This window comes from Heteronotia binoei, chromosome 3 (genome assembly GCF_032191835.1).
Source record: "Heteronotia binoei isolate CCM8104 ecotype False Entrance Well chromosome 3, APGP_CSIRO_Hbin_v1, whole genome shotgun sequence".
Classification (NCBI taxonomy): Eukaryota; Metazoa; Chordata; class Lepidosauria; order Squamata; family Gekkonidae; genus Heteronotia; species Heteronotia binoei.
The window spans coordinates 167,690,424-167,714,902 of NC_083225.1; the positions used below are offsets into that span (position 1 = coordinate 167,690,424).

The 24,479-nt window shown below is 43.5% G+C and overlaps 1 protein-coding gene across 1 annotated transcript in view; it reads left to right on the top strand.

Annotated features, from left to right (window-relative positions):
- Window positions 1-22,185, top strand: part of ALKBH8 (alkB homolog 8, tRNA methyltransferase) — a 71,936-nt gene extending 49,751 nt beyond the window's left edge. The window contains exons 11-13 of the mRNA XM_060234860.1: window positions 514-770; window positions 16,909-17,058; window positions 21,469-22,185. Of these exons, the coding sequence (XP_060090843.1) occupies window positions 514-770; window positions 16,909-17,058; window positions 21,469-21,981 (920 nt within the window). The 3' untranslated portion in view covers window positions 21,982-22,185. The remainder of the gene's footprint in view (window positions 1-513; window positions 771-16,908; window positions 17,059-21,468) is intronic.
- Window positions 22,186-24,479: the final 2,294 nt, after the last annotated feature.

Consider the following 24,479-nt stretch of genomic DNA (forward strand, 5'->3'; position numbering starts at 1 on the left):
GTAAAAAGTCTGCCTTGAAAACGTTGTGAAAGCAACATCACCCCAGAGCCGGAAATGACTGGTGCTTGCACAGGGGACTACCTTTACCTTTTTTTTTTTTTACTTCTCTCTGAATCAAAGTCTCAGAGCAGCTTACAATCTCCTTTATCTTATTCCCCCACAACAGGCACCCTGTGAGGTAGGTGGGGCTGAGAGGCTCTCTCAGAAACTGCCCTTTCAAGAACAACTCTGTGAGAGCTATGGCTGACCCAAGGCCATTCCAGCAGCTGCAAGTGGAGGTGTGGGGAATCAAATCCGGTTCTCCCAGATTAGAGTCTGCACACTTAGCCACTACATCAAACTGGCAAAGGGGAAGACTTTTTCGGGGATATGAAGGGTTATTTTCATTACTGCTTTGCTTTTTAAAGTCCAAAATTTGCAGTACTGCTTTTGGCTTTCATCATTCTCCTTTATAACACGATGTCACATAATGGTGAAGCTATATGTAAAAAAAATTATCTTTTTTTTTTCTAGCTTACCCTTCTGTGTGTGACAGTCAGCTTAAAGATACAGCACCTTCATTCCCTTTCAGTGACAGCGAAGCCTCAAAACTAGAGGAAAAGTACGTTCATGAGGTTTATGAGGAAATTGCTGGGCATTTCAGCAACACTAGACACAGTCCTTGGCCACAAGTAGTTGAATTCCTTAAGGGCTTGCCGTGTGGAGCTGTGGTGGCTGATGTTGGCTGCGGGAACGGAAAGTATTTAGGAGTCGTCAAGGATTTGTATATGGTAAGGTACTATGCCGAGGGAGCTTTTTTCTTTTGCTTTGTAGGGAATAATTTATGCAAGAAGCTCCATATTCTGAGAACTGATTTTTCTGCACAGAAAAAATGTGATCCAGTTCTTTCTTTCCTAATGAATATGCGAATTCTGATGAATAGTCCACACACATTCACTCACACCAACTTATGTCAGACCAACATTGGTATCCTAAGTTATACCTTTCTAAGTCCACTGAAGTCAGTAGGCTTAGAAAGATGTAACTTTGTTTAGGTTGGAAGACTCTGAGCAGTGAGTTTTCCTGTTAATATTTAGCTTTGTCTATTTCTGAGCAGAATTTCTACAGTTGGTCTTGCATAGTGTTTCATGCCTGCATGTAGAACTGACCCAAGGAGATAGCTGGTAATTTATATTATTTAGATTATATTTTAGACTGTTTTTAGATTATTTAAATATTTAATTGTTACCTGTATTGAATTGTATAATCTTGTTTTATTGTTTTAACATGGCTTTTACCATGTCCTGTAAGCCACCCTGAGCCTCCCTCGGCGGGGAGGGCGGGGTATAAATAAAAGTTGTTATTATTATTATTATTATTATTATTATTATTATTATTATTATTATTATTATTATTATTATTATTATTATTATTATTATTATTATTATTATTATATGGAACAGCCACTGTTTTCAGTCCATTGGTGTTACAGTGTATTTACTTATATATATTATGGCCACACATGACAATATTGTTATATTGTTTCCTACATGGAAGCACAGAAAGCATAACACATGAAGTTTCCCTCAGAGTCAGTTGAGGTCTGTGAAGAAATCATCTGACTTGTATTCAGTAGATGGCTGATGTGGATAATGATCAATTCTGACTAGGGTTGCCAAGTCCAATTCAAGAAATATCTGGGGACTTTGGGGGTGAAGCCAGGAGACTTTGGGATGGAGCCAGGAGTAAGGGTGTGACAATCATAATTGAACTCCAAAAGAGTTCTGGCCATCACATTTAAAGGGACAGCACACTTTTTTAAATGCCTTCCTTCAATAGGAAATAATGAAGGATAGGGGCACCTTCTTTTGGGGCTCATAGAATTGGACCCCCTGGTCCAGTCGTTTTGAAACTTGGTGGGTATTTTGGGGAGAGGCACTAGATGCTATACTGAAAATTCGGTGCATCTACCTCAAAAAACAGCCCCCCCAGAGCCAGGTCCGGATCTACATGTTTTTTGAGGGGGGGGGTAAAAGTAAAAGAATGATGCCCCCTTATAAGCCATTCTATCTTATGGTCCCATAGAATACAATGGACTCCATACTCAATTTGGCGCCTCCCCTTCCGTTGCACCGGGGGCAAACACCCCCCTCTGCCCCCCCTAGATCCAGCCCTGCCCAGAGCCCCCGATACCCGCAGATCAATTTCCCATTATTCCCTATGAGAACCATTCTCCATAGGACAGGGGTGGAGAACCTCTGTCCTGAGGGCCGTATACGGCCCTCAAGGTCACTTGGTGTGGCCCTTGGGGACTGCTGGACCAAACCGAGCCGTGTGGTATCCTACTGGGACCTTGCTGGCCAGCAAGAATCGTGGCCTCAGCCGCACTGTGCAGCAGCCTCCCCAGGGCCAGGCAGGGATCATGGGGCCCAGATGTACTGTACGGCAGCCTGCCTGGAGCCTGGCTGGCCGGCCAGAATTGCTGCAGGGCCTGGAAAAGTTACCATCACAATTCAGTTTGCACTTGATTATCCCAGATGGTGTGGCCTAATATACTAATATTAGGTGATGTGGTCTAATATGCTGCTGAGTTCCTGCTTGGCTTTTTCTAAAAAAAAAAAAGCCCTGAACCTATGCATTTGCCTAGGGCGGTGGGCCAGGGGTGTGTGTGTGCCAGGTTAGGCTCTCATCACATGACTTCAAATAGAAAAACAATTATTTGCATTAATTTTGCTGGCCTGAATCATTCTCTCTCGGCGAACCACTGTTTTTTAAGTTGATAATTTTTATGGCCCTCGAATGATGTTATGAATATCCATATGGCCCTTGGCAGGAAAAAGGTTTCCCACCCCTGCCATAGGGAATAATAGAGTGCCCAGTAGATATTTCCCTCCCCCCCACTTTCTGATGACCCTAAAACGGGGGGAGGGCCTCCAAACCTAGAGATTGGCAACCTTCTCTCTCTCTTACACACACACACACACTTACTGGGTCTGGTTCCTCCACATCGACATCTGAAAAGAACATGGGTTACTATGCTTTCTCTCTCACACACACACTCTTACTTCCTCTGAAATGAAAGCAAAACAAACAGAGGGACTGTGCTGCTGACCCTTCCCTATGAAGTACTTCCTGCTCAACTTTAAGGGCACACAAACACACACACACTTTGAAACAGGACCTGTTTGCAGGTTTCTTAAACCTGCCTGAGATCTAGAGGTGCGTGGTGGCTGTGGGGGCGGGGCTTCCCCCACCGACCAGCTGGCTGGGGGCGGGGGGAAGCCTGTAAAACCAGGGATCCCCTGCTGAGACTTGGGGATTGGGAAACCAAATTTTGACACTTGAGTAAGAGAAGCTCGAGTTGAGTGGTGATGTCAACTTTGGGGCAATTAATGAAAATCGTAAGTCAAAATGTCCTCAAGCCCCCAGGGGCTTATTAACCCTATCTGTTCTTTTTAAATATTTGCTAAGTGGTATTGCTTTGTAATATTGTCACTGGAGACATGAATGGCCAAGAGAGGCACCTTAAACTTTCTTGCTCCCCCTCACCACTTTACAGTTTTCTGTGATTCCTAGAGCTATCGCATGGCAAGAAAGCCCTATTCAGCCTGAATAAAATTGCTGTGAAAGCTGGGCCAGATGGCCATCCCTGTTTTAGATCACAACAACAATATGCACAAACGGTTGTTTCTATTAATTGCAATGAAGCAATGAAGATCCTGTGAATTTACGGGGAGGAATTAGTGAGTCTCCTGCATTGTGCAGGAGGTTGGATTAGATGACCCTGGAAGTCCCTTCCAACTCTATGATTCTGTTCCTCCGTTGTTTCTGTATCCCCAGATCAGAGCTCTGGTTGAGCATTAGCAAAAACAGTGTTCAAGGCAAAGATGGTGATTTCAAAGATGATCGTCCTTCTCATATGCGTATGTGGAGGAGGGAGGTTTCTCCAGTTACATCTTGAATAATCTATTCTAGATTATACTGGTGCAGATAGTGGGCAGGTTATAAGGACTTCTTGAGGATCAGTTGAACAAGTTCTTTTGTAGGATAATACTCTTCATTCTCTCTCTGCTCATCAGTCTTCTTGGAAATGGGTCAAATTGCACATAGTTTTATGTACCTGCCTTATTCCTTGTTTAGCAAATACAGGACATATTTCATTTTTGAAGATGATAATGATAATAACAACACTTGGCATTTATATAGTTATTTTCGGTGTTGAAAATGTGTGAGGCAGAAGAACTCAAGGACTTGTTCTTTGCTGCCCCTGGAGGGCAGGACTAGATCTCATGGGCTTCAGTTCCAGGAGGGCAGATTTTGGTTGAACATTCAGGAAAATTTTCTAATGGTACAGGTGGTCCAAAAATAAAACCATATATCGAGAGAGGGGCCTCTCGCTCACTGTAAACTGTCAGATAGAGACTGGACAGCCATGTAAGTGAGATGCTCCAGCTCTGGACTTCCTGTGTTGAACCAGGAGATGGGAATAAAAATAATAATTAAGTACTGCTAAGTCAGAACTCATTTATAACAACCCTACATGGGATTTTCAAGGCAAGAGACAAGCACAGGTGGTTTGCCATTGCCTTCCTCTGCATAGCAACCCTGGTGGCCTCCCATCCAAATGTGAACTATGGCCAGCCCTGCTTAGCTTCCAAGTTGTGACACTTTCAGGCTAGTTTGGGCTATTCAGGTTGCTATGGTAACTGGAGTAGATAGCCTTCCGACTGTGGTTCTGTGATTATCTTGCAATCCTTCACAATAGTTCTGTATAGTAGACCAGTTGTTGTAGGTAGGGACTGAAAGAGGGTAGATTATCTAAGTCCGCCTAATGAATTTGTGGCAGAGGGAAGGTTTGAATTAGTGGCCTCCTGGATCATGGTTGATTTTCTTACTCACTGTACTGCACCAGGAGAGAAGGATATTTTGATCACCATTTTCACCCCATAAGTTTTTAAGCCAACACGTTGGCAGGAATCTAACTCAGGTGTTGTTTGGTCACCTGCAATGTGTAAAATTACTTCCAGGTGATCCCCCACCTTCCATATGGACTTGTTTATTGAGAAACCTTTGAACATCTGCATGGAATTGAAGAGGATTCTGGGTGATGTTCATAGGGCTTACAGAGGCCTGTTGGTCTCACTGTTTCCTTGTGTGAACTAACACACCCAACTCCCAACTCTGTCTCTGCACTGCAAGGGAAGATGAATAGTATGTCCATGCTGTCTTTTGGGAAGGCTTTACTGGTTCAGACTGGTGAAACATCGATACACACTCTTAGCCCAAGAAGCTATACTTCCAATCCTAAATAGTCTGGCATACTTCTGGAGAGGCAAGGGAGACATATTTTTGTTTGCTTTTTCTCCTTCCCCTTGGCAGCCATCTGTCCTTATTAAGATTCTCAGATTCCTTTCTCTGGCGAACTTTCATTCAAGAACTGAAGTCTGCAATGTAGTTAACATCCCCAATGAACTAATAATTATTTCAAGCTACAGCATTCAGGGAAAAAACGTGCCTGCTTATAAATCAGTAGATTCCTTCTGGTTTAAAATAAATTGCTGGAAGCAGATGCATTATAATTCCAGACAGGGTTTTTAACAGCAATGTGTATTTTATAAGTGAATAGAAACAGCAGAGATAAACATGTCTGCCAATTACAATGATAATAATTATAAACCTTTCAGTTTGAAAGATTCCCAGGTTTTTACACTGTTCAGGCATATATAAAGAAGGGGGGGGATACTGCTGCTGGTTCTCTGCAATGGAGGATAACAGTGGTGAGTACAGGGGCAGTTGTTTGCCAATAATAAGGGTAACAGGTAGGATAGTTGCTCAGATACAACCTGCCCCCCACAACTGTTTGGTCATTAATGTTCTATAAAGTATGTAGGATGAAGATATAGAATCTGTTTGAAACCTTCATGCAGAGATCGGTCATAGCTTTGGAATAGGATATTATCAGTATGTTGATGACACCTTTCTATGCATGGCATTTATCTAAGCCAGTAGTTTCCAGCCTTTTCCGTATGGTCATTGACTTGCAGATTCTCATGTGTCAAGAGCCAGTTTGGTGTAGTGGTCAAGTGTTTGATTCCCACTCCTCTACTTGCACCTGCCGGAATGGCCTTGGGTCAGCCATAGCTCTGGCAGGACTTGGCCTTGAAAGGGCAGCTGCTGTAAAAGCTCTCTCAGCTCCACCTACCTCACAGGGTATCTGTTGTGAGGGGGCAAGGTAAAGGAGATTGTGACCACTCTGAGACTCGAGATTCAGCATATAAAGCCGGGATATAAATCCAATATCTTCTTATCTTCATGAGTTCCCTGTTGCATTTTACTATAGAACAATGACTTCAGCTGAAAGGAATTGATGAGAAAGCTCTTGCAATTGTAGCAAGTGTGAAAAAAAAATCCCATGATTATTTATTTATTTATTTATTTTGATTTTTAGCCCGTCCTTCCCATAGAACAGGCTCAGGGCGAGTTACATTATGTCTATGGTCAACCACTACTGACCATAAATCATTGTTAAACCATTGTTGGGACTGTTTGCCCCTAATTGACAGACCTACCTATGCAGGAAAATTCTGGAACAGTAAAAAAAAAAAAGGTAAAGGTAGTCCCCTGTGCAAGCACCAGTTGTTTCCGACTCTGGGGTGATGTTGCTTTCACAGCGTTTTCACGGCAGACTTTTTACGGGGTGGTTTGCCATTGCCTTCCCCAGTCATCTACACTTTCTCCCCAGCAAGCTGGGTACTCATTTTACCAACCTTGGAAGGATGGGAGGCTGAGTCAACCTGGAGCTGGCTATCTGAATCCAGCTTCTGCCGGAATCGAACTCAGGTTGTGAGCAGAGCTTAGGACTGCAGTACTGCAGCTTTACCACTCTGTGCCATGGGGCTCTTGTCTGGAACAGTAAAGTGGGCTGTTTTATTTTAGTTTGTAGGTGGAAAACACAATTTTTGAACAAGGAGAAAAGTTCTGCCTCACCCCCGTTCCTTGCTGCACTAGTTTTCTCCTATTAAAAAATGTCATTCCTTTTTGTTGGAGTCTGGTCAGTCCATTCTAGTACCTCAGAACTCTAACATAAGAGAAGCCATGTTGGATTAGGCAAATGGCCCATCCAGTCCAACACTCTGTCACACAATGGCCAAAAACCCCAGGTGCCGTCAGGAGGTCCACTAATGGGGCCAGGACACTAGAAGCCCTCCCACTGTTGCCCCCCTCCCAAGCACCAACAATACAAAGCATCACTGCCCCAGACAGAGAGGTCCATCTATACCCTGTGGCTAATAGCCACTGATGGACCTCTGCTCCGCATATTTATCCAGTCCCCTCTTGATGCCGTCTATGCTTGTAGCCACCACCACCTCCTGTGGCAGTAAACTCCATGTGTTAATCACTCTTTGGGTGAAGAAGTACTTCCTTTTATCTGTTCTAACCTGACTGCTCAGTAATTTCATTGAGTGTCCACAAGTTCTTGTATTGTGAGAAAGGGGGAAAAGTACTTCTTTCTCTACCTTCTCTATCCCATGCATAATCTTGTAAACCTCTGTCATGTCACCTGTCTTGTCATTCTCACATTTTTGTAGGCAAACCAAAGAAACCAATAGACGACATTATTAATATTATTATTTTGAGATTCCCATTTGACACTCTCATTTTTAGTGTGATTTTGGTAGTAAAGTATGTATAGGTGAAATTTTGTGTTATTGTGTTTCTCTGTTGAAACAGCATGTGTGATGAGATCAAACACAACTCACTTCAGAATAATTTTGTGTGTATTTTTTTACAACAGGACACAGGTAATAACGGTAGATTTTGAAACCCTAACTGAAAAGTGAGAGAGCTTTGGTAATGGAAATTGATGATGGATTTGATGTGCTGGCCATAGGACAAAGAGGACATGTTCTCTTAACTTTCAATATCCTTTCAATCAAGGAGTTGTTTTATCAGAAATAGAAAAGGTAGAATAGCTAGGAGATGGACTGCTCAAAACAGTGACAATAACAGACAAAAATAGGGAGCCCATTGAGTATATGACATGGTTTTGCTTCTCTGCCAGAAAGAGATGAACTTCTAGGTTTAGATATGGTACCTTATTTCCAAAAGGTGATGTGGCTGTGTGTGAGAGAAAACAAAACACTACGTGAAAGAAATGTTAAAGGTCTGACTCAGAACAAGTGAAGCAAGGGAATTTTTCTCTTTCTCTCACACTGTGGATGCGTGCTGTCATCTTTCTTGCTGTGTTTGTATGCATTTGCCAGAATTTAATTTGCTTCCTCGAGACTCTCATGCTATTAGTTATAGTTGAGATGTTTCTCTGGGGAGCCACATAATTTCATTTGGTGGCTGAGTTTCAAAATTAGATGTAGTTCTTTTTCCATCAGCTCTCTGGTAAATTCCATCAATCAAGTTTCAATGGACTTAAATTATCTAATTCCAACAGGTGGAGTTAGTTATTCTGAGGTAAATCTAAATGACCACAGTGGTTTTTTGGTTACCTCTGAGCCCTGAGTGTGGGAGGATAATTTGACTCTTGGGAATTGTGGGTTCTCTTACAATTACAATCTTTTTATCTTTTGTTTTTCATTACTAACTTGATAGGGGAAATGGATTTAACCATGGCTGAAATGTGGCCACATTTGAGGGTAAAACCACAGCACATTGATTTCTTTCCTTGAAGGCCAAAAGTAATGCAGGCTGCTAGGTATGTCAAATAAGAAGACGCAAGAGACTGGCTTTCTGCTCCTTCCATTCTATCCCATCCTTCTGGACTTGCAAAGCTGCAAATGTTTGAATTTTGTTCTTTTTGACCTGTGCTTGCTTAGCCTTTTAGTCTCCTGAAGTTTTTATTTTTCTTTACAATTTATATTTTGTGATTTTGTGTTCTGAAGGTCATGAACACTCATTACATAATTAAATATCCCCAAAGAAAAATAACCACATTATTATTTTTTTTCATGGTCACTTCCATGTAACAAAGCTGTTTTCTGAACTTGTCCCTTTCTGGGTAAGGTCAGGAGCCAGAAAATGACAGAAACCTTTCTCAGGACTTTGCAAATACAAGTTTCACCAAATGGGGAAGAATTCAGAAAACCTCAAGATGGCTCTTCCATCTTATAATAGATTGTATCAATGTCATTTTATCCAAAGATATTATATGGGTGTCACACTCCATACGACCTTTCCTCTCATAACTGCATGTGGCCATGTTAGTGCTCTGGAAAAGATATTGAACTGTCCTGCTCTTTGCAGGACTTTTAAGAATATTTTTATGCCATCTGTCTAGGAAACTTGCTAAATATTTAGATATTTATGCCCCACTTTTCTCCCCAATGGAAACTGAATGCACCTTACAATACTGTTCTCTGCTCCCCAACTCTGTTCTCATAACAACCACCTAGGGTTGCCAATCCCCAGGTGGGGACAGGGGATGCCCTGGTTTGAAGGCCCTTCCCCCGCTTCAGGGTCATCAGAAAACAGGAGGGGGGGAAAATGTCTGCTGGGCACTCCATTATTCCCTATGGAGACTGATTCCTTTAGTGTATAATGGAGAATTGATCTACAAGTATCTCGAGGGGAGGGTTAGTGTTGAAGTGGAGGCACCAAATTTGCAGCATAGCATCCGATGCCTCTCCTCAAAATGTCCTCCAAGTTTCAAAAGATTGGCCCAGAAGGTCCAATTCTGTAAGACCCCAAAGAAGGTGCCCCTATCCTTCATTATTTCCAATGGAGGGAAGGCATTGAAAAGGTGTGCAGTCCCTTTAAATGTGATGGCCAGAACTCCCTTTGGAGTTCAGTTATGATTGTCACAACCTTACTTCTGGATCCACCCCCAATGCCTCCTGACTCCACGCCAAAGTTCCAAGGTATTTCTTGAATTGGACTTGGCAACTCTTCAACCACCCTGTGAGGCAGATTAGCATGCGACAGAATTACTGGCCCAAGGTCACCCAGCGATGTCCTATGGCAGGGGGTGGGTTGAACTTGGTCTCCCAAATCCTATCCCCAAGACTTTTTTGGTAGCAGGAACTCCTTTGCATATTAGGTCACACCCTACTGATGTCACCAAACCCCCTGGAGCTTACAGTAGGCCCTGTACTAAGAGCCCTGTAAGCTCTTGGAGAATTGGCTACATCAGGGATTTGTGGCCGAATATGCAAAGGAGTTCCTGCTATCAAAAAAGCCCTGTCTATCCCACTATATCACAGCAGCTATACTTCCCTCCCTGCTACAGCTCACTTTTCCCCCAGATGCACAAGATTTCTTTTCCTCCTTGCTTCATCGTAATATGAGGCCCTCTGTCAGTTCCTTTACTTGCCCCTTTCCTGTTGATATGGAGGTTGTACACTCTGAGCAGCCAATTTTTTCATTTGATTTGCTCTTGTGGCAAAAGTGTGTCTCACACCAAGTGCTGTCCTAGATAAGTTGCCTGAATCTGCCTTAGAGGAAGGCCACTTTTGCTTCCTCTGCAGTTTTTATTTTCCTTTCTTAGTCCTCTAGCAAAATATTGTAATCCAATACACTGCAGGTAGCATGAAAATATAGTAAGAGTCAAAATAACTGCCCTTCGCCAGATCTCTTCAGCAATATGAGAAGACTGGCCACCTTTAAAGACAGAGATAAAAACACAACTGCTCCTGCAGAGAAACAAAAGTTTTCATGACCGAATAGCACTTCTTTTTTTAGTTTGAAACGATGGTTAGCTGCATAGGGGTATGAACCAGAAATAGAGCAAATGGGTGTTTGCAGTAGCATTTACAGGGAGTTCTCTGAAGGTCTAGACCAGGGCTGTCAAACTCCTGGCCTGTGGGTCATACCTGGCCTTCCCAGGGCTTCAGTTGGGCCCATGGCAATTTTCTCTCCCTCCTCCTCCTGTCCTCACCCTTTGAAGCCCTGAGGCTGCAGAGGACATTCCCAGCTCCTTCTGCCTTGTCTTTGCCTGATTCAACTGAACTTGCAAAGCTGCAAAGAAAATGTGAAATGGATTTTCCATTAAGGTTTCTGTAACCAGATAGACTGGTCTATCTGACCCCAAAGACCTTAATGCAAAATCCATTCTGTGTTTTCCTTGCAACTATGTATGTGCTGCAATTTCAATGGAGTGGCACTAAAGCAGTTTCACTTTTGCAGTATTTATGGCCAGTTGAAGCTCCTTGCAAATAAGGGGTTGATGCTTTGAGCCAGCTTGTCTCTGCTGAATGGACCTGAGAACTGGTGCCTAGCGAGTACTCTTACCAGGGAACCCACATCCAAAGGGGATATTTCACTGGAGAGCCATTGTCAATCTGAGTAGACCCGGGGTGGGGGGAGAAGCTTGCAATGCCCAGCCATTTCATGTTTTCCTAGACTCAGAGCATTTTATATTTTTAATTTCTGCTGTAATCCTTGCACTTTTTGTTGATGTTCTATTTTAAAAATTGCATTGCCAAATCCTACTATCTCCCCTTTCCATTTTAAACAAAATATCACAAGAGTTTTAAGCATGTTTGTAACTTTTAAGTTTTAAAAAAATTGTGTTTATCTGCATCCTTTATAATGTTTATATCTCTGCTACATGGCATTATATTTTATGACATACATGACTTGGCCCCACGAAGTCCTATTTGTGTCAAATCTGGCCCTTGTAACAAATGAGTTTGACACCCCTGGTCTTGACAGCCAGTGTCAGCCACTGTGTGAAGGGGTTGGTACTGGGCTCAGACTTTCTGACAGGATGAACAGGGATGTAGGGAATCCATTTTCATCCCAGTAACAGGTATTGTTGTAAAGCCAGCAGTAAAATATCAGCTGTAACAAATTGCTGTTGGGAAAATTGGGTGGGAATCTGCCTCAGTAACATCGCTGCCATCTCTCTCACCCGTTATAATGACTGGCATTTTGCTGATTAATATACAATCCCCACAGGTACTTACTTTCTTGGTGTTCATTGGCACTCATGTCTGCCTTGCCAGGAAACGCTTCACCTGATACCAGGTAGTGAGCTGTGATCCAGGCCATAGACCCAGAGGGTGGCATCTAGAGTCCAGAAGGGTTGTCATGTGACCATGCATTGTGCCTTCCGGGGCACAGTGTTTTATATATAAAAACAAATACGAAGCTGGATGTAGAATAGCCCTGACTGTGATTGCTACGTAGTCCGGAAATGCCATCTGGACATGCCCAGAGATTCATCGTCATTTTTCATGTTTCATGACTGAATCTTGGCATTTTGGAACAGGGTGTTGAGTTGAGGCCTGTCTCACTTTAAAGTTCAATTTGTACAACATGTTAAAAAGAAATCGCTGCAAATGAGTTAATTACGATAATATTTCCAGTACTCTGATACTCCCAGTGAGAATGTTACGTCTGCTTAACGACATTAAAGCACAGGTTTGCAGTAATTATCTATGTTCTGTTGTTATGCGTACGCAAGCAATGCTCGTAATAATATTTACATCAGAGGCAAATTTAATCTGACGCTGGTGTACCATTTACAGTTCCTTCTCTGTGTGTCAATTCAGGTAATTGATGCTCCAAGGTCTCTTCTCCCCCCGCCCCCCACTGCAAAGATCTAATTTTTTTGTTCGGGGCAGTGGATTCACTTTAATATGTAGGATGGTAAAAGTAAGCCTGACTTCACAATTATTTGATATAATTTAGATGCAAATTAGGACTTTCATATTCTGGCTATCGTATGCTTTATTCCTCTCGGCTAGCTGTAGCTGCAGCTCATTATGTTTCCTCTGAGTACAGTGTTGCCCCTTTCAAGGTCATTTCAGTATTGTCTTTTTGATTGAATTCCTTCTTCCCAGTCAATTTAATACTGTACAGACTTGGGACAGCGTTTGATTGAAGTCAATGGAATTTGGTCTGTTTACAGCAATGGGGAGTGTGTCTCAGTGTCTTAATGACTGTGCCATTATTTTTAGTCACAGAAGGTGGCCTCAGAGACTGTTAATGAGGCACAGTACCCTGTTGAAATTGCTGGTTTGGACCTCAGGCCACTTCTGACATAACCGTTTCCTCTTGTAATATAACTTGTTTATTTTTGAGGCCGTGTTGGCTCTGGTGTGTTATTTGGTTGATTATATGAATTGTGTGTTCTGTAGTCCCATATTCTTAAATTTGACAGTGGCCTTTTGGTCTGAGTGATCATTTATATTTGAACGTTAAAATAAAAAAGCGCACTCTCGTGCTGTAAAAAATGACTCCTATTCTCAACGGGACTGTAAAATATGATAGGAGGCGCCAGTCTTAGGGGCTGCTCTGTTCTTCAGACAATGATCTCAGAAACTGGAAGTGTATTTTGCCACAAAACTCATCACTTTCCAGCTGTGAGTACTTATGACAAATAAGCTGGTGTAACATACCAGTAAATACAATAAGTGGGTTCTAGATCAAATCAAGCCTGAATTCTCCCTAGAAGTTAAAGTGACTAAACTGAGACTATTGTACTTCAGTCACATTATGAGAAATCAAGAATTACTGGAAAAGACAATAAAACTAGGAAAAGTTGAAGGCACCAAGAAAAGAGGAAGACCCAACTTGAGATGGATTGAGTCCGTCAAGGAAGTCATGACCATCAGTTTGAAAGACCGGAGCAAGGCTGTTAACAGTCTGACATCTTGGTGGTCATTAATTCAGAGGGTCACCATAAGTGGGAAGCAACTTGATGGCACTTAACACATACAACATACCAGCTAACAGGCTGTGATCCGGTTCAGTTCTTCTCTTTGCCATGAACTCTGTAGGAAAGCCACTTATTTTATTATTTATTACTTTATTATCTGTTTGTCCTTTCTTTGTCCATCTGTATGACTGCTGGCTAAAATCAGATTAGTCATAGATTTAAAATCCTTAATGGGTGTGGGCGGGTGTGTATGTACCAGTTAAATAAAGAAGCCCTTCATTGACAGAACTGTGACCCACTTCTGGTTATAACATTCCACTCATTTCATTTGACATTTATTACTATATTAATACAGTGTCCATTGTTTCTGTTTACTTTGAGCAGACACTAATAGCACGCAACTGCTCTTCTTTTTTAAAACAGCAATTCCTTTTCCTGATTAGTTAGAAAATATTTTTGGAAGTCAGGACGCTGGATGGGTTTCTGGGAACTGTGATGGTTTTGAATCAGTATATAATTGTTTGTCCTTATTGTCCATGTTTCCTATATAAATATCTTCCCTTCTTCATTCCTCCTTAAAAAAGAGAAATAATGCTTCAGTTAGGGCTTCTGATGCCACTATGATTAGGGGCCCCCAAATCACTTCATTCTGTGATCTCAAGGACAAATGAGGGTTTTGCAGTCTTGTTTCTCTTTCCATGAGGGTGAAAGTTGAAGTGATACAATTTGCCATGAATCTTCATGCTAACTGAATTCGGCTTGGGAGCTAAGTGTGTATACAGAGGAAAGCACGTTGTTTATTAGCAAGTGAATTACGTGTACTTTGCCTACATCAGTTAATTAAACGAACAGTATCTGAGTATATGGGACAGGAATCTTGGGAACAGCTAGCCACAGAAATGGAATTGGCTGTTTAAAGGGAGGAAATTGAGGGCAGAAGCCAAGCAGAGGTGAAATTGAGGGCGGAAGTCTACTGGAGGTAAAAGCAAGGGAAAAATAATCTTTTAAAGGTTCCCACTTTATTATCTAAATCAGTGGTCTTTAAGTGTTCCAGACACAAGACCCACTTTTAACTGCAGACAATGCTGCAAGCATGTGTAAGAAGTCACAAAATCTCCCAGTCCTTGCACAGGAAAAGAAGGAGTCATAGTCTCCAAACCTGCCTATGCTAAGAAAGGAATTGCTCCCATGCTTAATGACTTTCTCCAGGGCATCCTGTTCTCAGTGGGTATGCATGAAGAGGTGGGAGGCAGGATGTTCCTTGTTCTCTGTATGAATATGAGCAACAAGTTCTGCAGAAAAGGATGGGGAGGGGGGGAAGGCAGTGCTATAAGGTAGCAACCCAGTAGGTGTGTCTTCGCAACCCACCTGAGAGTCCCAACCAATGAATTAAATTGATGTTAAATTATGCACATTACCTGATAATCTGAAATTAGGCTTGCCAGTCCTTGCCCCTAAGTCCTGTTGCCTGCTGTTTCTCCAAGCAGCAGGAATTAAAAACAAACACCAGGATCATGTGTGCCATTACACTTCCAAGGAAAACCCAGAGTCTAGATGATTCTTAGAGCTACCCGGTGTGAGTTCTGGGCTCTGCCTAGAATTGAAGTAACTGTGCATGCAATGTCCTGCCCTATCCCAGGTCCCCATCCCTAAATGTCCCACCAGTTGCCCAGCATAGCCTGGCAACCCTATATGAAATATATGTATTTGTATTTTAAATATTTACTGGGCTTTGCAGCTATTCTGGCAAAAGCAGCTTGCCTACAAGCGTGATTGGGCAGAGAAGCAGGATATGTCATGTAAATAAATAATAGTGTTATCAGATGCCCTCTTTTTAGAAGACATGCCCTCTGTTTTTGGTGTCTATCCTCTTTTGGGCTCTTTTAAAACATGAAAATGTTCTCTTTTGGGGTTGGAAGGTTAGGAATATTCCTAGTTAGTATCAGTTATCACCACTTAAATAGTAGTTGGGAAATATGTCCTCCTTTTAGTTTTTCATAATATGGTAGCCCTATAAATAAACTTGCACAACCATTGTACATACTGTACTCTTAGCCCTGAATTTCTTAGCCCTGGATTTTTTTCTAGGAAATACGTCAATATTGCAATTACAGTATTAGCTGCCATGCAAGATTCTACAACATTACTACTACTTCTCTGCCCCATCCTTCCCCCATGAAGCCACAGTGGGATGATCACATTTTTCTCCTGCTGGAGACAGAGGCTTCTTAATTATTTGAACAAAGCACACTGCCATAAATCTTTTCTAGTTTAATGTCTGTCTCTCACCAATGCTGATTATATGGAATGACTTGTTTGCTAATCTCCCCCCATTGAGGTTGGTTGGGTATGGTTTCTCCTACATGGTAAACACAAAACAGAACCAACAAGAGTTATTCAGAAGTTTGAACTTAGGTCCTTATTATCTGACTAGTATCTAATTATTTTAGTGGAAGGTAAAAATAAAAATCTCACAAAAATTGATTGGAATGTAGGCAGCAGACAAGAACTTTCCAGTTTAAAAGCAGCATCTCCAGTAACTATCTTGCAAGCAAGAGAAATCCAAAGAGATCTCACTCAATGCACAGCAGCCAAGAAGGTCAGAGCGCCTGCTCCGGCTGCAACGCCAGTGAGGATGTTCTCCGCAGCCGAGAACGAAACGTCTGGAAGAAAAACTTTCTCCAGTAGAACACGGCACCTGAGCCCGAAAGATTCTACAAACCCTAATGATGTTACCCCCCGTGAAAACCTGAAATCTTTGATAAGATCTTAAAAAAAATGTTTTTTAAAAATACCACCATTTGGATCTATCTATCCATCTAGTACGTTTTTATCTTTCCCTCCTTTTTGGAATATTAGGGTGGCATATGTGGTGCTCCTTTCCCCTATTTTATTCTCACAACAACTCTACGAGGTAGGTTAGGCTAGGCTTGAGTTTATTGTTTGGCCTGAGATCACCCAGCAGATTTCATGGCAGAGACGGGGGCTGGGGATTTGAACTCTTGTCTCTCAGAGCATAGTTGGATCCTAACTGCTATGCCACATTAGCTGTTTTTACAATCTGTTTTTAATTATCCCATTTGTATATATTTTTAAACCAACACCCCATAATGATCTGAAACAATATTGCCAAGTATGGTGTGATCATTGCCCCTCAGCAAAAAGAAACACGTTATGTCAGATTCAACATCCTCGTGTGAAAGCTCAGTGGGAAACCAGATTTCTTGCCCTCTGCTGTCTATACAGCATTTCTCCAAAATCAGCCTAGACTGGCATATTTTTTTCTCATCTGCATTCCTCTCCGTTTTCTCTTGCAGCTTGGCTGTGATCGTAGCAATAACCTTGTGGACATCTGTGGACAGAAGGGATTTCAGGCATTCGTGGGTGATGCCCTCTCTGTGCCAATACGAAGCAATTCGTGTGATGCCTGTATCTCCATTGCTGTGGTTCACCATTTTGCAACAGCAGTAAGTCCTTGTCTGTAGTTCTTTGCAGCATAACGGAAGAGGAGCTGGGTAAGATGGTAGAAAGTGCTGTGATGCTCTGCATAACACTAAACTATTTACTGTGGATGAGTATGCTTTGGAAGCCTTGCCCTGGACCAGTATAGGGCACTTTAAAATGCATTCAGATTTATTCAATATAAATAATGCATTTACCTACATTGTGTAGGGTTAGACTGCAAAAATCCCACACTTTACGTCCCATCCGTTAGTTGGTATTTCATTGTACAGATACAATGCCAATGAGTGGTACAGACATTATGATGATATGAATTGCTGAAATATTCAGAAACCAGTGGAAGAACCTTTCTGTTTCCCAGGAGACACTGTGGCTGATCTAATAGTCATTCTCCTGCAAAAGGTGTGAAACTGCTGGATTAGACTTTATTAAGAAGTCTGATATCATCTCCCAGGAGCTTAATAAGGCCTTGCAATTCTTCAGCTATTACATGTTCTAACCAGCTTAGCAAAACCAAGGAGATTGCCAATGACTGTTATTGTGAAAGGTCTCTGTACTTTTCTTCATTACATCTACATCTTATGTAATTACGTCTTACCTTATACTTCATGCATTTCTTGGCCTTTGGCCCCACCTTGTAGCCTTGCTTCATAACCTCATGTGAGTGTGAGTATGTGTATATTTTGTGAGGATTCAATACATGCATCTACCAAACTGGGCTGTGGTCCACAAAAGTTTATGCTAAAATAATAATAATTATAATTATTATTTTTTTCATATTTATATCCCGGCTCAGGGCGGCTAACAACATAACTATCAACAATAAAACACTAAAACCATAAACCATAGAGCCATAAAACAATTACAATTTAATTAAACAATTTGCAATTTAAAATTAATACGATTTTAAAACAACAGTTTTGGTGCTAAGTTCCATGCCATGATGTTGAACAGCTATGTACTTTGGTTGAAGGCCATTCGAAATAATGTTGTTTTGCAGGCCCTGCGGAATTGGTCAAGATCCCGCAAGGCTCTAACATCATCTGGGAGTTGGTTCCACCAGTGGGGGGCTGCAATAGAGAAGGCTCTTTCTCTGGTAGCCTTCAATCTTGCCTCCCTTGGCCTGGGGATTTCTAATAGGTTTAGCAATCCAGATCTAAGTACCCTCTGGGGAATGTATGGGGAGAGACAGTCCCTAAGGTAGACAGGTCCTCGGCCATATAGGGCTTTAAAGGTAATAACCAGCACCTTGTAGCGAATCCGGAACACTATTGGCAACCAGTGCAGTCTCTGCAGCCCCGGCTGTACATGGTCCCAGATAGAGAGACCCAATAACAGCCTGGCTGCAGCATTCTACACCAGCTGCAGCTTCTGGATTCGAGACATAGGCAGCCCCATGTAGAGGGCATTACAGTAGTCTAGTCTCAAGGTGACTGTTGCATGAACCACTGTCGCTAAGTTGCTGTGCTCTAGGAAGGGTGCCAGCTGCTGTGCCCACCTAAGATGGAAACAGGCGGATCTCACAGTGGCTGCTGTCTGGGCCTCCATAATTAATGTGGGCTCCAGTAGCACTCCCAAGCTCTTGACTTTAGGTGCCGATATCAGTGGCACCCCATCAAAGGCTGGTAGAGGGATTTTCCTTCCCAGACCACCGCGGCTCAGACCGCCTCACCGATGCTTCTGTCTTCGTTGGATTCAGCTTCAGACGACTCAGCCTGAGCCACTTCGCCATGGCTTGTAAAGCTGGGGCCAATTTTTCTGGGGTGGAGGCAGGCCGGCCATCCATCAGCAGATAAAGCTGAGTGTCATCTGCATACTGATGGCAACCCAGCCCGAATCTCCTGACAATCTGGGCAAGGGGGCGCATATAGATATTGAACAGCATCGGCGAAAGCACCACCCCCTGAGGCACCCCACAATTAAGCGGATGCCTCTGGGACGATCGTCCCCCGATCGCCACCCTTTGTCCCTGACCACAGGAAAGGAGGAAAGCCATTGTAGGGTCAACCCCTGAATCCCTGCATCGGTGAGGCGGTGGACCAGCAACTGATGGTCGACCATGTTGAATTCTGCCGACAGGTCCAACAACAACAGCACTGCTGACCCGCCTCGATCTAGTTGTCGCTGGAGATCATCCACTAAGGCGACCAGCATCGTCTCCGTTTCATGGCCCGGGCGAAAGCTGGACTGGTGTGGGTCTAGGACGGAAGTGTCCTCTGCAACTTTGTCGCTACTGCCCTCTCGATAATTTTACCCAAAAAGGGTAAATTTGAGACTGGCCGATAGTGTGCCAATTCGGCCGGGTATGATGTTGGTTTTTTTCAAGAGGGGATGGACTATCGTCTCTTTAAGAGGTTTTGGGAAAAGCCCATCCGGGAGGGACCTATTTACAATATCCCGTACAGGATATTGGAGCTCCATCTGGCATGCTTTAATCAACCAGGATGGGCAAGGGTCCAAAGCGCATGTTGTGGACGTACAGTTGCGAGGATTCTGTCAACTTCCTCCAAGCTGAGTGTTGTAAAGCAGTCTAAAGCCGATCCCAAAAACAGGCACGGAGCCTCGAGTTCACTTACTGTTTCAATTGTGGCAGGGAGGTCGCAGCGGAGCAGCGAGACTTTATCTGCGAAAAATGTTGCGAAAGCCTCACAGCCTATTTCCAATTTCCTATGGTTTGGTCTGCCTTGTGGCAGAGTTGTAAGAGTCCAAATAATACTAAATAATTGTGCCAGGCGTGAATTCGCGGATGCAATCATGGCCGCAAAGTAAACTTTCTTTGTGGCCTTGACTGCCATCTCATAGGATCTCATATACTCTATAAAATGTTCTGGTTGCTTCGTTGTGAGTCTGCCGCCATTGCCTCTCTAGTCGTCTGAGCCTCCGTTTCATTGATCACAAATCCGTGTTATACCACAGAGCCATCTTTGCACAGGGGTGCAGAGGGCACCGAGGAGCAATCTCATCAATGGCCATAGTGAGTCGATTTTGCCATAACTCAACCATGTAATTGAGCGAGTCACCAGGGGGCCAGGAATCCCGCAGTTCCCTCTGGAACTGTATTGGGTCCATTAGGTTCCTTGGGCGAGCTAAAATACGCTCGTCGCCTAAACAGGTTTGGGGTGGCACATCCATACAGGCCTTCAGGACATAGTGGTCCGATCACGGCACTGCATCAGCAGTAATTCGGGTCACCGTAACCCCCGACGCAAAGATCAAATCCACCATGTGCCTGGCCTGATGGGTGGGTGTAGTTACAAATTGAGAGAGTCCTAGCGTAGCCATGGATAACACTAGGTCCGTCACCCGATTGGCGTTCGCATCATCAGCATGGACGTTGAAATCACCCAGGATTAAAAGCCTTGGGTGTTCCAATGCCCAGCCTGTTGCAACCTTCTTCAGGGACACTAGGGTGCTGGCTGGTGTGTTAGGCGATTGGTACACCAGCCAGATTGCCAAACCCTCTCCCACATCCCACTTCAGACCCGCACATTCAATGCCGTCGGTCTCTGGTGTCGGTAGAGCCCGGAAAGAGTTAGCCTCCTGTATGAATAGTGCCACTCCTCCCCCTCCGCCCGCTAGTCTGTGACTGGTGAAAGACTGAGTATCCTGGGGGGGCTACCTGGGAGAGGGCTACTGTCTCCCCATCGCGTACCCACGTCTCAGTCATGCATGCCAGGTCCATATCCTGTTCACACAGGAAGTCCCGAAGGATCGAGGTCTTATTATTTATGGACCTGGCATTGCATAACACCAGTGACGGAGGCGGGTACTTCAACCTGTCCCCACCCCCTGTCACTATTGGGATGGGACACAGACTGAAAGGGGGCCGAGCACCCACATGTCTCCACCGCCTTTCGTTACATTTCTGTCTGTTCCCACTGTCATATCTTCCCCTCCCCAGGAGTACTGGAATCCCCAGGCCGGTCATCCCCCGACCCCCACTGGTCTCCACAGTCACCTCCAACCAATGTCAGATGGCCTGTAGTAATCCTTTCTGGTTCTGTCTCTATCACCACTGCCCTTGCTGACTAGGAGCCCCCCCCCCAATTCCAAACCCTGCCAATTTAACCTTCCTTAAATGGTTGATTTATTCTAAAGCCCTTAATGTAGTCCATTAATCAATTAGCTAGTAAATGATCCCTCAAGCTAGTTAAGTTCTAAACCCCCCTACTTCCAATTTGCACTCCTAACTCAATCAGCCAATAAATCAATTTCCTAATAGCTAATTAATTCAATGTTAATGAATTATACCCAGATTTAATTCCCCCAGATTAACAAAATAAGAATCTTGTTAGAAGCCTTGTTGCCCCTTAAAGACTATAGCTTTGGGACATGTCAGTGTTTCTTCATTGTGCGTGTGTGTGTGTTTGCTATGTTAACACCCAATGGACTCAATTTTCTTTTCTCTTTACTAGGAGAGAAGGCTGGCTGCTCTTTGTGAGTTAGTCCGTTTGCTGAAGCTGGGTGGAAGGGCTCTCATTTATGTCTGGGCTATGGAACAAGAATACAACAAACAGAAGTCTAATTACCTGAAAGAAAAAAGAGCTAGCCTGGGCAGGATGGAGGAAACGAACAGCGATGCATATGAGAGGGGTCACCAACGTTCAGTGCACCCCAATAGTGGCACAGACCAGGAAATCCACCCCAGGCTTCCTGTGCATACCAACAGAACTTCCTTTGACTCCCAGGACTTGCTGGTCCCTTGGCATCTGAAAGATGGCGCAAAGAAAAAAGTAAAGTTGACCAAATCTCATCAGCCCCTGTCGAATTTTGCAAACTTGTGTGAACCAAGTCCTGTCTTTCACCGTTATTACCACGTCTTCTGCGAAGGAGAACTAGAAGAGGTCTGCAAAAGCCTGGATTGCATAAAGGTCATAGAGAGTTACTATGATCAAGGAAACTGGTGTGTGGTTCTTGAAAAGCAGTAACACTATCTGAGTCCCAGAGAGGCAGGTGGACTATAAATAAATAAATTTAATTTAAATACACTTACAGACAACTGAAAGTGAAAAGGGGACATTTTCCACCTAAATATATTTGTTTGCAGCGATGTACCTAAAACTCATATTTTGATGGTGTCCGTTTTTTAATTCTGCTTTTAGATTTCTAAAAATAATGTTGTCTTTATGCTACTGCTTTATGATTCTTATTTGTCTCCCTGAATCACTGCAGCAGATGTCTAAGTGCTGCCTTGGATAGTTCAGTGGGTTGGCAGGCACCAGTGTATTTGCTACGAACCTGAACATTTCAGGTTTCCTATTGTTTAAATGGGAAAGAATGTATATTGAGAACATGCTTCACTGTATGCCTCCAGAGTAGTAGTAGCAGCAGAGTAGCAGATTTATTGTATGTGGCCAGTGGCCGTCACAATACAAGGTTAAACACAGTATCATAAAATGTGGTCAAACAGAAATAAAGAATGATCAAATAAAAATAAAATAACAGGCTAACTAGGTTATAAAGTTCTCCAGAGTAGTTACCATATTTTTCAGCACTCCAGATGAAGAGCCCCATGTATATTCCTAGCTGAATGAAAATCCAAATGTTGTTCACCAAGCAGCCAAGTGGTACAGTCGTGACTTTTGTAATTGGATTTTGTGCATTGTGACCAAACTGCACAAGCATTCAGATGGATCAAGGACTACATCTCCAGATCTGGACAAACAAAGGTGGAGCAGAATTCACAGAAGGGATCTTTGCCACCTTTATCTTATTTCTGCTTTTCCCTTCCCTTGTTACCAGAATTGCTGGGGTCTCCTCTTTTTATTTGGTGTGTGTGTGGGGGGGGGAATTAGCCGAGGTAGACTGTAGATAGAGCTATTTTGGAGTGGTATCTCACCAGGAAAATACCAAGGTCCAATTTCAGAAAGAAGACTCCAGATTTAAAATAGTTTAAAATATTTTACTTGGAAAATATATGCAGAAAATACAATCACACTTAAAGCAATCAAAATATATACACAATCAAGAACTAGGAAAATTAGGAGAGAAAACAGCAACTTTGAGGAATAGTTACAACCTTTCCAGATATGCAGACTTCTATGAGGGGGAGGGACAAGATGGCCAGCATCTTGGGTCTGTGGTTGGATTCAGGAACACACAACACACTAAGAATGGGCAAAGCTGGGTATATTTGTACCCCAAAATTTATCCTGATGGTTTGAACAATAGATTGATGGAATTCCCACTGTGTGATGGGGGTGAGTTGAATGTTTCCTGGGTGCTGGACACAAAAGTGTAATGTTCTCACAGAATGGAGCCAGGAGATGGATTTTCCAGGGTGAAATGAGTAGATTCCCAGTTTGAAACATAAGGTGGGAATGGTTTGCTGATGGATGTCAGGAAGGATGGTTGAAATTAATTTTATCTTGGTACCCTGAGGATGGAGCAGGAAGGAAAAGGGAGTTTGTGTGATGGGTTTTGCACATTAGCATAGAGTAACACAAAAGGTATTTGAATAGGGTTTTTGGAGACATGAGAGCAGTGGTCCCCAAGCTTTTTGGCCCGGAGACCGGCCCCGGGGCTGGCCTGCTGACCACAGCTCCAGGGCCAGCAGAGTGGGGGCACCCAATTTGGCCTCCCCACCACGGCGTTTCCTCCTCCCTCCTTCGCCCCCCCGTGCAGCCTCACCACCTCCCGTTTTGCTCCTGTTTCCTCCTCCGCCCCACTACACAGCCTCGCCACCTCCTCTCCCCGTTTTCCTCCTTTGCCACCACCGTCCGCACAGTCTCATCTCCTCCTCCTGCCCCGTTTTCACCATTTTAAAATGGTTAAACGGGGGGAAGAGGAGGTGCCACGGGGGGGGGGGGGGGGCGTGTGGCCCATCTCAAACAGGCCACGGCCTGGTACCGGTTCCTGGCCCAGGGGTTGGGGGCCCCTGCATGAGAGGATTAGACATATGCTGCCAGCCAGCCATAGAAATGCAGATTCTATGGAACAATGGTAGAACCCATTGTGTTCTGACATTCCATCACATGGTGGGGAGGAAGGAGACTGGGACTAGCCTCAAGGATGCTTGTTTTGTAACCTTATACAGAAAACCCTTTTTGGAGAGCCTTGACAGGCCTTTGGCCCAAGCAGAGAGTGTTCTCACTTGGCCAGTTTTTGTGGGATCTCTGGTTCAAGTCAGAATATGGGGACCCCATTGTTTGTTGGGGTGTTTCCATTAGCTAGGCAGCACCTCTTGGCTACACCCCCTCCTCAGCCAAAAAAGCTTAAGGGAAGCTGCAGTTGAAAGTTGCTTTTGTGTGAACTCTTCTGCAAACATAAGATTGAATATGAAGAGGAGAGCAATTTCCATGCATTCCCACTCTGCCTGCATTCTCTTATGCTGTTCCCATTGATTGCCTGTAACACTCATAAATGGCGGTGGTGGGGTAATTAGCAGAGGGATGCGGGAAGGAAGGAAAGATATTGGTTTTCTAGA